We start from the raw sequence: 13,736 nt of genomic DNA, 5'->3' as shown, positions 1-13,736 counted from the left end.
CGTGAAATGCGTCCAACAGACTTCAGTCCTCCCGCTCTTTTTGTAGATGAGGAAACTGTGGGTCGGAGGGTTAAGCTGAGCTGAGACCCGGCCCAGCCCAGAGCCCCCACGGTCGGGTGCATCTTGTCGCTGCAGTGGCCTCTCCCCAGTGAGAGCTGCCGTGCTCTTTACAACTAGTTTGAGCTCTTTTATAGATCACCTTTAGAACTAAAATGTGCACGTATGAATGTAGTCCCTAACTTCATGGTTTTAATATACTCCCTATAGTTTATCTTTTGTTCACTGTACTTCAAAATTAGAATAATCTTTATTAATAATAGGGCTGTTTAGGAAAATGGTTCTGACTAAGCACTATATTCAAGCACATTGTATATGTTGGGCATAACACATTCCCTCCCTTGACCACTTTTGGGGAAAGAGACTAAAATACTCAAGCCTCTCAGTTACTCTGTTGCTTTAAAAGCTCTTCTCTTCACCAGCATTTATTTTTAGTATCGCTATCATACTGACACTGAAGAATTTTGAATTAATTATTTAGAATACGAAAATGCATGTCAGGTTGCACATATATTAGAGTCTATGCAAGGTCACTTCCTTAGGGAGGACTCACATCTCAGCTGGGAAGTGGTCTATTTCACATCCATGTCATGGCATTTATTTTTCTCTCCTGACACCTACAGTCTCGGGAGGACCCCAGCAGGCCAGCAGCTCTGATACGGAAAACCAGAGCCCCATGTCTCAGACTGAAACTGTGTCCGGGTCAGTCCCACTGGGCAGAGCTGGAGAGAGCACCGCACACTGGGTCCTGACCAACAGCAAGACATTCGCAGATATGACAGGAAGCTCTACTTCCTATCCTGAAGTTGTCAACTCTTCAGTTTTGACCCGGTTCTCAGCCTCTGCCCCACAGGCTAGAGGAAGTGACGTGGTGCGGGACGAGAGGAGTTACTCTGAGCTGGCCACCGAGTCTTCCTCCTCCTCCTCCTCAGAAAGCCAGGAGTCCCCCGCACCACGCGGCGAACGCTCAAGTGAGTTGCTACTTCACAGAACGGGACCACACGGGGCGGGGGCGGGGGGACGATGACAAGGGCTTACCAAGCTAATGACCTTCTGTAGCATAGTAAAGCCATGTGTTAATGAAATAGCCAAATAGTCTCCTCTAGTTTCATTATTCCTGCCATTCTTCTAGCTGGTGGACATAGATATACCTGTGTGTCCCAAAATCTGTTCTGGTACATCTCCACAGAGTTGCTGTTGCCACCTGCCTCTCCCACATAAAGTGCAGGGACCTCTTTGTCCACATCCTTCCCCCCATAGCCCACCTCATGTTCCCATACCTGCCTCAGTCAGACAACTTCTAGAATGTTGTTCACCCAGGTCCAGGTATTCATCAACAGCAACCCTCTTTTTAAAATAGCTTTATTGAGGCATAATTCACATTTTATACAATTCTCCCATTTAAAGTATACAATTCAATGGTTTCTAGTATATGCACAAAGCTGTGTAACCATCGCTCCTAATTCCAGAAGATTTTCATCACCTCGAAAAGGAACCTGGTGCCAGGTGTCACTCCCCATTCTCCCCTCCTCTCAGCCTTTGGCAACCACTGCTTTACTCTCAGTCTCTGGGGAGTTCTCTAGTCTAGACATTTCCTATCAACGGACTCATATGCTATGGGCTTTGGTGTTTTTCACTCAGCATACTGTTCTGAAGGGTCATTCGCGTTGTAGCATGTGTCAGTACTTCACTCCATTCTGCAGCTGCATAATTCATTGTATGGACGCACCACATTCTGTTCACCTTTTTATCAATGAATGGATGTGTAGGTTTTTAAAATATTTTTGGCCATTATGAATAATACTGTTGTGAACATTCTAGTACAAGTTTTTGTGTGGACATGTGTTTTCAGTTCTCTTGGCCTGCTGGGTTAAATAGTAACTCTACTTTTAATCTCTTAAAGAACTGCCAGTCTGTTTTCCGAAGGGATGTACCCCTTTATCTTCCCGCTAGCAACACACAAGAGTTCCGGTTTCTCAGCATCTTCACCAATACTTGTTGTTGTGCATCTGTTTTTTGACCGTCGCCATCCAAGTGGGTGTGATGTGGTATCTCATTGTGGTTTTACCTTGCATTTTCCAGTTGAGCATCTTTTCATGTGCTCATTGGCCATTTGTATATCTTCTTTAGAAATGTGTCTTCGATCTTTCGACTGTTTCAGTTGGGTTATTTGCCTTTTTTTTTTTTTAGTTATAAGAATTCTTTTTATATTCTGTATACCAATCCCTATCACATATATAGTTGCAGGCATTTTCTCCCATTGTGTGGGTTGTCTTTTCACTTTGTTGATGGCATTATTTGTAGCACAAATGTTTTTATTCTTGATGAAGTTCAATTTATCAATTTGAGAAACTTTTCTTTTGATGTTCCTTTCCAAGAATGCTGTAGGGTAATTTTTGAAAACTATTCTTGGCAGCCTTATCCATGTGAATTACATGCTGACTAAAGCAAAAATGCATTAGCTTATCACTTAAACTTATAATAGGTTTAAATTCTTACCTCTTCACCACTAATAATAGTGTCTCCATTTCCCCCATATGAGCATCCTACTTGATGAAGAAAATTATCATGTATTACTACTCATGTGATATAAGAAAACATGAAGGAATGCCGCATGTATGGGTAGGCAATAATCATGCTCTTTTGTGTCTGTGCGTGGAAAACACCATTATCTATCTGCTAAACAAAAGGACTCATTTTCCACCCTCATAATTGTGGGGCTCAAACTTGTTACCTTTCAAACTGGGCGCCTTTCCTTTTTCCATTCCTTCAGTACACTTCGCTCTGCAGTTAATGTTCTTGGAGTTGGCTTGCAAAGTGCTAGATATGGAATAGCCTCACTCCTGAAACACCCTGTGGGGTGACATCATACTTCATCTCATTTCTGCCTGTCACCCAGAGCTGATTTCTGCATCTGGCCTCTCAGTGTCTTGAGCTGTTCCTTCCTGGATTCAGATACAGCCCCTCTGTTTCAGGTCATGACTCTTCACCAAGTTGTCTGTCAGCCTGAAGGGGTTGCTTGCCTAAACTTTGTCTAGCAGAGCTTTCACAGTCTCCCCACCCCGGGCCTTGTCCTCTGTGCCCAGGGAGCTCATGTTCAGATCCACTCAGCTCTCCCGCCTCTCCGGGTGGATCTTCCACGAGTCTATTAAGCCCTTCAGCCTGAGTCGAGGAACATCTCTCCCTGGTTCCTGGCTTTACAGTGCAGCTCAGGTCACTGAATCCCTGTCCCCACACTCAACCCTGTCTGTCACTAAATGCAAACCTGTCATGGAGTAAACTTACCTAACACTTAGCTTTACACCCGTTTTCCATCGCGGTGTGTCCATAGGGTATCAAGAGCTACTCTGTCTGGTCAGGGCACAGGAATAAGAACCAGGAAAAAAGCCTGTTTCCTCATAGAGCCAGATTATGAAGTATTTAGGCTAAGAAAAGTTGGACCTCTCTTCCACACCCAAGAAAGACAGAAAAGGATATTTATTCATGTGTCACCTGTCCCTATTTCATCCCCACCAAGAAAATAAAACAATGCATTTAAAACACACACATATAAACCTCTGAACACAATGCTGTTCCTCACGGATGTGTTAGGCAAAGAACACTATGGCGAATGACAGGCCCTGTGCCAGTTCATGCATGGCTGGTCCTGCCAGGAGGTGAAATCTCAGAGTAAGGCGGGCCTTCCTGCTGGGTCTTGTCAGGTCTAAAGCCCAGTAGGGTTGTTAGTCTCTTGCCCAATGTCCGCCTCCCCCACAGTCACCATCAGTTTCTCTGACATGAGTTGTGTTTATTATATATCACCAAGCAGAAGTACAGTATTGATCCTGTTCACTTAAGTCATAAACCTTCCCATAAATCCAGCTCACCTGAACACACGCTGAGCCACAGTGCCTCCTGAAGTCTCAGTCGCTGATAGGCGTCTGCAGGAACACCACACGTTTTGATTTTTCTCAGAGGAAGACCCTGAGAACGGAAAGGGAGGCATTCGGGCTAACACAGTCCAGGAAGTGAGGCTTGTTTCTGAGGACTCCAGGGCAGCCATTGTCTCCCCTTGCATTGACCCGCCCCCTGCACTGACCCCGCCCCCTGCACTGACCCCGCCCCCTGCACTGAGCCCACCACCTGCACTGAGCCCCGCCCCCTGCACTGACCGGCATCCCCTCTTCACCCTTCCTGGAGCCACAGAAGACAGTCCCGAGCTGGGAGTCAGTGTGGACTTTGGGGAGGGGTCCGAGGGGATGTCCAGCGGCCGGGTGGGCAGCACGCACACTTCCGCTACCTTCAGGGGAACCGGAGAGCGCACATTGCGCCCTGTCAGCAATGGGAGCACAGACCCTGGGGAAGAGGGGTGCTCCGAGGCAGCGCCCCGGGGGACAGAGAGGGCCATGCCGCACGGGCACGTGACCTCCACTGGTGACGCCCACCAGGCCTGGGCTCGCTGGCAGCCTCGCGCGTTCGCGGAGGTGATGAGCAGGGTCTCTTTCCACACTCCTTCAGCTCATCTGTCAGTGTGCCAACGGCCTAGAATGGTTAAGTCCGATGTCCACGGGAAAGTACCTGACAAGCTCTTTCTAAAGAGAGCTTTCTGGGTCCTCTCACTGCCCCCCCCACACAAACCTAAAGCATTTGCCAATGGTGTCTGCCAGAATGCTTAAATAAAGGAGAGCAACCGGCCCTGGCCGGTTGGCTCAGTGGTAGAGCGTAGGCCTGGCGTGCGGGAGTCCCGGGTTCGATTCCCGGCCAGGGTACACAGGAGAAGCACCCATCTGCTTCTCCACCCCTCCCCCTCTCCTTCCTCTCTGTCTCTCTCTTTCCCTCCCGCAGCCAAGGCTCCATTGGAGCAAAGATGGCCCGGGCGCTGGGGATGGCTCCATGGCCTCTGCCTCAGGCGCTAGAATGGCTCTGGTCACAATGGAGCAACGCCCCAGATGGGCAGAGCATCGCCCTCCAGTGGGCATGCCGGGTGGATCCCAGTTGGGTGCATGCAGGAGTCTGTCTGACTGCCTCCCTGTTTCCAACTTCAGAAAAATACAAAAAAAAAAAAAAGTGAGCAACCACTTTGTGGCTAAGGCTAGTCTCCTGGGAAAGAAATATCTCATGATACAGAATGGAAAGTTGGGAGGGTTTTCCTTTTTCCATTTAGGCATAACAATTGTTCTATTTGGGGTCTTAAGAGTTTTTCAGATACCAATTTGCTTTTTATCAAAAAAGGCATGTGGAAGGAATTTAGACCTGTTCCCTATTCATTGGTCCCTGGCCCCACTTCCCTTTTATTACCTTGTCCATTGCTGCCACCCCTGGGGGTAAATCTGTTCATCAAACTCGGACCCTACCTGCCCTCCACGCCGTCCCCAGAGGAGGAGTCTCACCCGCTGGTGTTCATGGACAGGACACTGACAGTCCATTTTACGGGGCGTGTCCAGGAGATTGCTCATCTGCTCAGCTGACCTAACTTTAGTCTTTCCCTTTGCAGTCACTGGAATTAGCTATGACCAGGTGAGTGGCAGCAGTACTGAACAGAGGGCTTCCGGCGGCCACACTGACCACACCTACGTCTCATCGACTTTCTCCAAAGGAGAACGGACATTACTGTCCATCACAGACAACAGTTCATTCTCGGACGTAAGGGAGAGTTCGACCTCTTCTGTTAAGATCTCAAACTCTTCACATTCAGGCTACCCTTCCTCTTCTGAGGTCCAGACAGAAAGAAGCCACGTCTCATCCCATGGAGGGGACTATGCCCAGCCTTCCACTGAGTCACTGGGTCTGAATATGGCCAGCCTTTCCTCCTACACACCCACCATTCATATGCCGAAGACCTTGGTTCCAGGTGCGCACGTTGGGTCAGTTGGCGACTCATCTTCATCAGGGCCCCCTCTGCCCCTGCCCTCAGTGTCACAGCCCCACCAGTTATTCCCAACCTTCTCATCCACCAGGACCTCCGCCCACGCACCAGGGTCCACCCCTGACGTGCCCACACCTCTGTCGTCCTCACTACCACCGTCGCCAGTATCCCTGACGCTCTCTACCCCTGCCTCACTGTCCGTGTCCCAGACAACCCCACCAACTTCACCTTCTACCCTGGCCCTGCCCAGGGCAAAGGACACTCCCGTGACCGCAGTTCGGACATCAACAATGGCATCATCTCGGGCAGTGCTCTCCAGTAGTCAAATGGAAGACCCTAAGACCCAGAGCAACCCACACCACGAGAAAATGGTTACGGTATCAAAGCCATCAAGCCCAGGGTCTCTGCCTACAGATGCCACTCTGAGCTCTACTTTGGGGGTCCCCTTGCCCCCCGCCCTAACAGAGTCCCCCTCTGAGCACACACATCCAGCCACAAGTGCCAGCTTACCCCAGACGCCTCCAGCTCTGGCAGCCACCACTCTCAAGACCTCTCACCTCTCCGAGTCCACTCCCAGCCCCTCATCCAGCCCAGCAACTCTGAAGGCTGGTCCCACAGGAGCACAGACTACAGCTGGGAAACAATTCTTGACAGCCAGTCCCGAAGTTCTAGCACCACAGCTCTCAACAGAAGCTGTCGTAACCACACCCAGGAGCCAAGGGCACGGAGATGGCACTGCCCGGCTGAGCTCCCTGACCAGTGCACCCACGTCAGCAAAAGCACTGACCACAGGGTTTGGCGTTTCAGAAGACTACAGCCCAGCCTCACACGTCCTCAGGACGTCTCCTCCCCAAAGCACAGATGTCTCTCCAGCTGAAGTGTTGACTCCCAGATCTACCACCTTCCACGCTCAGAGCGGCACACGGTCAGCAATGGCACCGTCGTCTCCAGCCTTAGGTAGGACACAGTCCCGTGAGCTCACTGAGAGCTGCTTGGGCAGGGGATTCGTGTGAATGTGTGACAGTGGCTGAAATTTGCAACAGTGCAATGTTTGTTTGGTGATCTCAAGTGCTTCCTGTTGAAGCCCTTAAAGCATAAAATGATTTCACGGTGGACTTAATTTTCTCACCCCTGAGTTACACAATTCTTCCTAAAGGAAGAGGAAAGGATGCCATTGGCTGTGTGTGGCATCAGTAGGTAGTGGAATGGTAGCTAGTCATGCCCTGTAATTGCATGAGCTTTCCAAGCACACCGTGAACAATTCCCAGGCCAGAGCGGGCAGTGGGATTGGAGGGGTGAGAGGAGGGAGTCAAGAAGCTTAGGCGGCCTGTCTGAGACATGGACTGAGTAGGTGGCTGCTCACAGATCAGAGCCTGGGAGCCCGAGTCTCTGGTCCCGTCACCAGAGAAGCTTCTCTTGATCCAGGGGAAGCCCAGCCTCCTTCGTCTCTCTCAGGTTGTGTTGCTAGTTGATAAATGTGGGGAGGGCAGGATAGAGGTAAGTGTGCATGTTCAGTAAGAAGGTGACGAACTAATCTTCTCCCATAGTGACTATGTGACCGGGGCTCCTTTACAATGTGCTTGAGGTTATCTTTACATCCTGGTGCAGGAAAGTAAAGCCATCCTCATGATTCTTTATCATGTAAGGAAACGTAGAAGTAAGATGATCTATCTTTTGATGTCATGTTCAAGACTGTACATTTGGCTTGTCCAGACCCAGGAAAGGAAAACTGCTGTTGGTGACGGGTGACATGGAGACTGATGTCCTCAGGAAAAAGAACAGATGAGAAATGTTCTGTAGTGACTGAAAGTAGGTAGGTCAGTCAGTGGCAGAGTTCTGCCCAGTCAGCCATTAGAGTGATCTGGTGGCTTCATTTCCAGCGGCCAGCTATGCAGGATCCTCCTGAAAGCTGATGTGGCCACTCCAGTGGTGACTGAGGGCGAGTAGTAGGAGCATCATTACTGGCTGGTAATGTAATTTGTGACAGCATGCATGGGTGCAGTGTTTGGTTAGGTGGCTGCTGTGCTGAAACGGGTGATTTTAGGCATACCAAAGTAGCAGTGAGGAGTAGGAACACCATCTTTGGGTTTAGCTCATTTGTTTTCAAAGTTATTCTTTTGGAGTTTGAATTCTTGACTTCTGCCTTCTTTTTCTCCTTCTACCACCAGTTTTCTCCTTGGAGACGATGCAGTTATTTTGCGGGGTTCAGTTTTTCTAAGTATGTGTCAGAAACCTTTATCAGGCAGTTGTTATGTAACTGGAGCATGTGAATGTAGGCTACGCAGACAGAAACAGAGAGCTGTGCTCACTGCCCTGGGGAGCTGGGAGTCCAAGGTGACATTGAAGTCCAGTATTGTTAGAGCCTAGGTGAATCATATAGGACAGGGGTCCCCAAACTTTTTACACAGGGGGCCAGTTCACTGTCCCTCAAACCGTTGGAGGGCCGGACTATAAAAAAAACTATGAACAAATCCCTATGCACACTGCACATATCTTATTTTAAAGTAAAAAAACAAAACAGGAACAAATCCAATATTTAAAATAAAGAACAAGTAAATTTAAATCAACAAACTGACCAGTATTTCAATGGGAACTATGCTCCTCTCACTGACCACCAATGAAAGAGGTGCCCCTTCTGGAAGTGCGGCGGGGGCCGGATAAATGGCCTCAGGGGGCCGCATGCGGCCCGCGGGCCGTAGTTTGGGGACCCCTGATATAGGACTCATTGTTACATGATATAAAGAGAAAGCATTGTAGTGCTCAACTCCAGTCAGTTTTTTAAATGATTGCACAACATGTGGGCATGTTGTTCCATTTTGAGATTTTCGGACAAAGGGAAATCTTGCAATACGAGGATGGTTGATCGGGAAGCCTTTCCCTCTTAACATGTGTTTTAAATTGGCATTAATTCAAGTAGGAGTTTCTAAGTATCACAAAGGCAATATAATCATCAACCCTGAACAGAGTGACCTGTAAGCAGCATTTGGATTCAAACCATTTCTTGCGTTCAGGGGCCCAGCTGTTGGCCGCTTGCGCCTGTCCACAGGCGAGTGCCGCGGTCCAGTCCCACCATTATGTCTGCTGCTCCTCCTGGGAACCCAGTCTATTTTAGTAGTGTGGCCTTTCAGGGAAAGTAAACAGAAATAAGCAAAAATCAAATATTAGCCAGGAGAATTAAATATTTACCTAGAACTGCCTTTACATTTCCTGTGTGATTAACTGCTCTACTCCTGGACTGTGTTTTCAGTGAACAGCTGTGCCCCTAACCCTTGTCTTCACGACGGGAGGTGCGTCGTGGACCCCACCGGCCGTGGGCACCGATGCGTGTGCTTGCCTTTCTGGCAAGGGGATGACTGCAGTGTGGGTAAGAGGAGAAGTCGTCTGCGCTGGTCTACACGACAGCAGCACATTGACAGTGAACTCCTTTTTGCTCCAAAATGCAGGGGAGTAGATTTTTAAATTAATACCCTGCTTACTTGAGAGGTAACATGCTTATTATGAGTCGTCTGCAGAATGATGTTACGCAGTCTCTGTGGCCTGTCTTCGTTTTGTGGGCTCCCTGTACTCCTGCCACATAGACCATCCACAGTTCACCGAGACACCTGCACCCTCTCGCTCCTGGCCTTCCCTGTGCTGGCACCTCAGCCTACGTCTGCTTATTAAAGTTCTTCTAGTCTTATTCTAGATATTATCTGAAATAGTCTTAACCCTCCTGTCCATTAAAATCTGCTGCTTTCCTTCTGACCTGTGGTGGCGCAGTGGATAAAGCGTCAACCTGAAACGCTAAGGTCACCAGTTCAAATCCCTGGGCTTGGCCAGTCAAGGCACATACAGGAAGCAACTACTATGAGTTGATGCTTTCTGCTTCTCTCCCCTATTTCTCTCTCTCCCTTTTCTCTAAAAATCAAGAAATAAAATCTATTTTAAAAAAATCGGAGGGAGGGAGGGAGAGAGTTAGGGGGAGGGGGAGGGGCACAGAGAAAACTAGACAGAGGGTGACGGAGGACAATCTGACTCTGGGTGAGGGGTATGCAACATAATTTAATGACAAGATAACCTAGACATGTTTTCTTTGAATATATGTACCCTGAATTATTAATGTCATCCCATTAACATTAATAAAAATTTATTAAAAAAAAAAAGAAAAAATCTGCTACTTTCTAAATCCTGCCTTGTGCTTATAGTTAGCTGTCTATGTGGCTGCCTCTACTTGGTAGCCCCTTGAGAACAAGGGGGGTACCCTACTCATCTCTGGGGCCCACTGCACCTCGTGCAGTTTGGACCTTAGTAAGTGCTTACTGTACTGGATTATGGCTTTGCTGTCTGACACAGATTTACAATGGCCTTGTGTTCTGTCCTCTCCAGATGTGAATGAATGCCTCTCAAACCCCTGCTCACCGCTGGCCGTGTGCATCAATACTCAGGGGTCCTTCACCTGCAGATGCCCAGTTGGGTACCAGTTGGAGAAAGGAATATGCAATCTGGGTAAGAGAGTTAGTCTATCTTGGAATTCTTTCTACACCACAATATATTTTACAAAGTAACATTGTTTTTCTCCCTAATCATAACCAATATTTGTCCAAGGTGTAACATAACGTAAGGGATAGAGAGAGAAGTGGCAGATGCTACCTGTTCTTCCCCACTTAGAGATATAGCACCTTATTTGGAACTTTTTAAGTGTGAATTATATTTTTATATAGTTGAAATCATATGGTATTCGTACAAACTTTATCTCAAACATTTTCCCATGTAATTGAAAATATTATACAAACTTGTTAATGACGGCATAAATATAAGGCTGTTTGCTTAGTCATTCCACCCTGCAGTGAGGAAAAAATATGTGTATAGCAAAGGACAGTCTAACCATGTCATTTTAGGAAATACATTTTAGGGAGAGAAAAAAGAAAAAAAAATCCTGATTTCCTACCAAATTCACACATTCTTTTTATTTTTAAAAAACAATCTTCATGTTCTTGTCCATGAGCTGATATATAAAATATTTTCGCAAAGCTATCGTCATAATTGGGCTGTATAATATTTTGTATTTTGTTTCCTAACTTGATAGAGTCGTGAAATTGGTTGATTTTAGATATAATCACCACTTTAAGGTTAAGAAGTAAGCAACCCACATGGAAACTAAGCCCTGGTGAGACACTGAGTGGCCAAGTGTATACAGCTGCTTGACTGGAGGCCAGGTGTCCAGCCCACAGTTCCCTCTATCACACAATAACGTGTTCATTGTGAGAGCTTGCACACAGGGTACAACCCTGTATCGGAGTGCTGAGTTCAATACATACGTTGTTGAAGAAATTAGAAGTAAAGAACACAGTTATTATCTAAGCTCGGTAAGGAAACTGGCAGTGCCTCATCCTTGAATCATCTTAAATTGCCCAGTGTGATACTTAACACACAAAAAGTACTCAGTAACATTTTTTTGAGAGAACAAATGTCTTTGTTTCTTGAAAATAGATCATACGCATGAACTCCTATTGCCTATAGGCCGAGAGGAATCATCAAATATTTTTAGAAGGTTGTCTCAAGTGACAAAAAGAGAACAATTTAGTAACGAGTCTGAAGTCCTTTATTCAAGGAGAACAACCCATGGAGGGGAGCACAGCAGTGGGCCACTCTTTCTGAGGGACTGTGGACAACACTGAGTTTGACAGAGCTAGAAGTGACAAGGAAACAGCGTGCGATGGGCTGGGGTTGCATATCGGACCGTATTTGGAAGATCAGGGAACAAGGAATAAGTACGGAGCCCAGGGATGGCTTGGCACGGGGACTGGCTGGCTGGCTGTGCTGTCTGGCCCAGCAGAGCACCAGTGGGAACACAGACGTGCTGTTTGCTGACGTGGCATCCTATGTAGGAGCAGCTCCATCTTGGGCCTAGAAATTTATTTCAACAGTTGCTACCCTACTAAAATAATGGTAGAATTTTGAAAATTCTTTAAAATACAAGGATCAAGTCAAAGCATATTTAAAGAAAGAAAAAACCTAGGAATATAGATATCAGTGAAAACCAAGAATTCCTGTTATTTTAGTAGTTTACTTGCTTTTAGGATAGGATAACCTATTTCATTTAGCTATACCCAATAAGACATAAGCCAGCAGTTTTCAGTTCAAGAATGGAGAAAATGGGAATGGTTGGTTCTGAAGCAGTGTGGAGAGGGACCTGCCCAGGACTCAGATGCCTGGCTTCCAGCTCCAGGGCCACCACCCAGAGCACGTGACCCCTGAGCCTCAGTTTCCTCATCTATAAAATCTGATTACCTCCTGGTCTGTTGCTTCTCACTCAGGGTTACTGTGAAGATCATATATATTAATGTATTTGAGCAAGCTTTGAAAACGGTAGAGTTCAGGAGTACTCCCTGACATATGTTGTCAGTTTAGCTCAAATAAACTTTTTTTGTGTGTGTGAAAGAGGGGTGAGTGGGGAGAGAGGTGGGAAGCACCAACACATAGTTGCAGCACTTTAGTTCTTCATCGATTGCTTCTCATACATGCCTTGACTGGGGCGGGAGGGGGGGAGCCACAGTTGAGCCAGTGACCCCTTGCTCAAGCCAACACTCTTAGGCTTCATGCCAGTGACCTGTGGGCTCAGGCCAGTGACCATGGAGTCATGTCTATGATCTCATGCTCAAGCCGGGAAACTCGGGGCTTCGAACCTGACCTCAGCACCCCAGGTCGATGCTCTATTCACTGTGCCATCACTGGTCAGGCTCAGATAAACTCTTATAAAAATTCCAAAAGAACGAAATGAAATGAAAATGGTAGAGTTCTCCAGATGGGAAGTATCATTTAACATTATTAGTCTCTAACCTCTTGGACCACTTGGACCAGAAATGAAAGCAATGAAAATAATAAATGGCTCTGAACACAAAGTAATAATTGTGGATCTTTAAAAATCATTTTGATAACCCATGTAATTCAGCAGTTAAATTTGAAGTAAAAGATTGCCTTCAAGCCAGATGATATGACTGCAGACACGAGCATGCCTGTGTGCCTGGGAGAGCGCAGGGCCTGGGAGGACGCTGCGCGCCGCCGTCCTCATATTGACACTGAAAGTAGAGACCACGTCTGCTGTCCCGATTCAGCAGAGATCTGTGTACTTAGCACTGGCAATCTGTGTATTTCTATAGAGTGTCTGGGTATGAACCTGGACCCGGGAGATGGGAAGGCAAGGGACGATGGTTCTGGAAGCCTGTGTGTGGAGTGTCCCACAGGCACCATGAGCTGGAGGAAAGTGGGTCTATTGTATTAACAATCATCTTTCCCTTTTCAAATAATTGAACTTCACTGTCCATAAACATCAGCAGAACATGCAAATTAGAGCATGCTGAAATGCTTTCATTTGGCCAAGAATGTTTTCAAAGAGCTCCCTGCTGCTCAAAAAGAGTCCCAAGCAGCTGGCTTCACTGAGCTGTAGAACAAGCAAAAAGATGTTAAATAAGGATTAAGGGTTTTAGACAGTAAGTATAAGATGTTAAATGTTTTCCCTGGCTCATTTGTGGGTTTTTTTCTTAATTCAGCAAGCAAGCACGCTTTCTGTGAAAGAGCAGCTCCAGGGGTTTCTGTGTTTCGCGGGTTTTTTTTTTTCCATGTCCAGAGGGAAAGATAAGAATTTAATATAAAGGAAGATAGTGCCAGACAGAAAGCAGGCTGTACTAATTTTTGGTTGCCTGCCCATTTGTACGTTCCATTCCCCTCAGGCCCAATCAGAACAAATTGGTTAACGAGACTTGTATTTTATGAGTGAAATGGGCCTTGAAAGTGGGGCTGCTTTCTTTCATGTCTGAATGCAACATTATCTCGAGTCCGGGTTGTCTCACTACGT

General features: G+C 46.9%; 1 protein-coding gene across 2 annotated transcripts in view; it reads left to right on the top strand.

Annotated features, from left to right (window-relative positions):
* The window catches only part of HEG1 (heart development protein with EGF like domains 1), a 95,538-nt gene that overhangs the window by 40,789 nt on the left and 41,013 nt on the right, over nucleotides 1–13,736 (top strand). For both annotated transcript variants that reach the window (XM_066240752.1, XM_066240753.1), the window contains exons 5-8: nucleotides 681–1,028; nucleotides 5,531–6,859; nucleotides 9,150–9,266; nucleotides 10,268–10,387. In XM_066240752.1, the coding sequence (XP_066096849.1) occupies nucleotides 681–1,028; nucleotides 5,531–6,859; nucleotides 9,150–9,266; nucleotides 10,268–10,387 (1,914 nt within the window). The remainder of the gene's footprint in view (nucleotides 1–680; nucleotides 1,029–5,530; nucleotides 6,860–9,149; nucleotides 9,267–10,267; nucleotides 10,388–13,736) is intronic.

Source organism: Saccopteryx bilineata, chromosome 8, assembly GCF_036850765.1.
Source record: "Saccopteryx bilineata isolate mSacBil1 chromosome 8, mSacBil1_pri_phased_curated, whole genome shotgun sequence".
Lineage (NCBI taxonomy): Eukaryota > Metazoa > Chordata > Mammalia > Chiroptera > Emballonuridae > Saccopteryx > Saccopteryx bilineata.
Note: the sequence above shows the minus strand (reverse complement) of the source record. Positions and strands in the feature narration are given on the sequence as shown.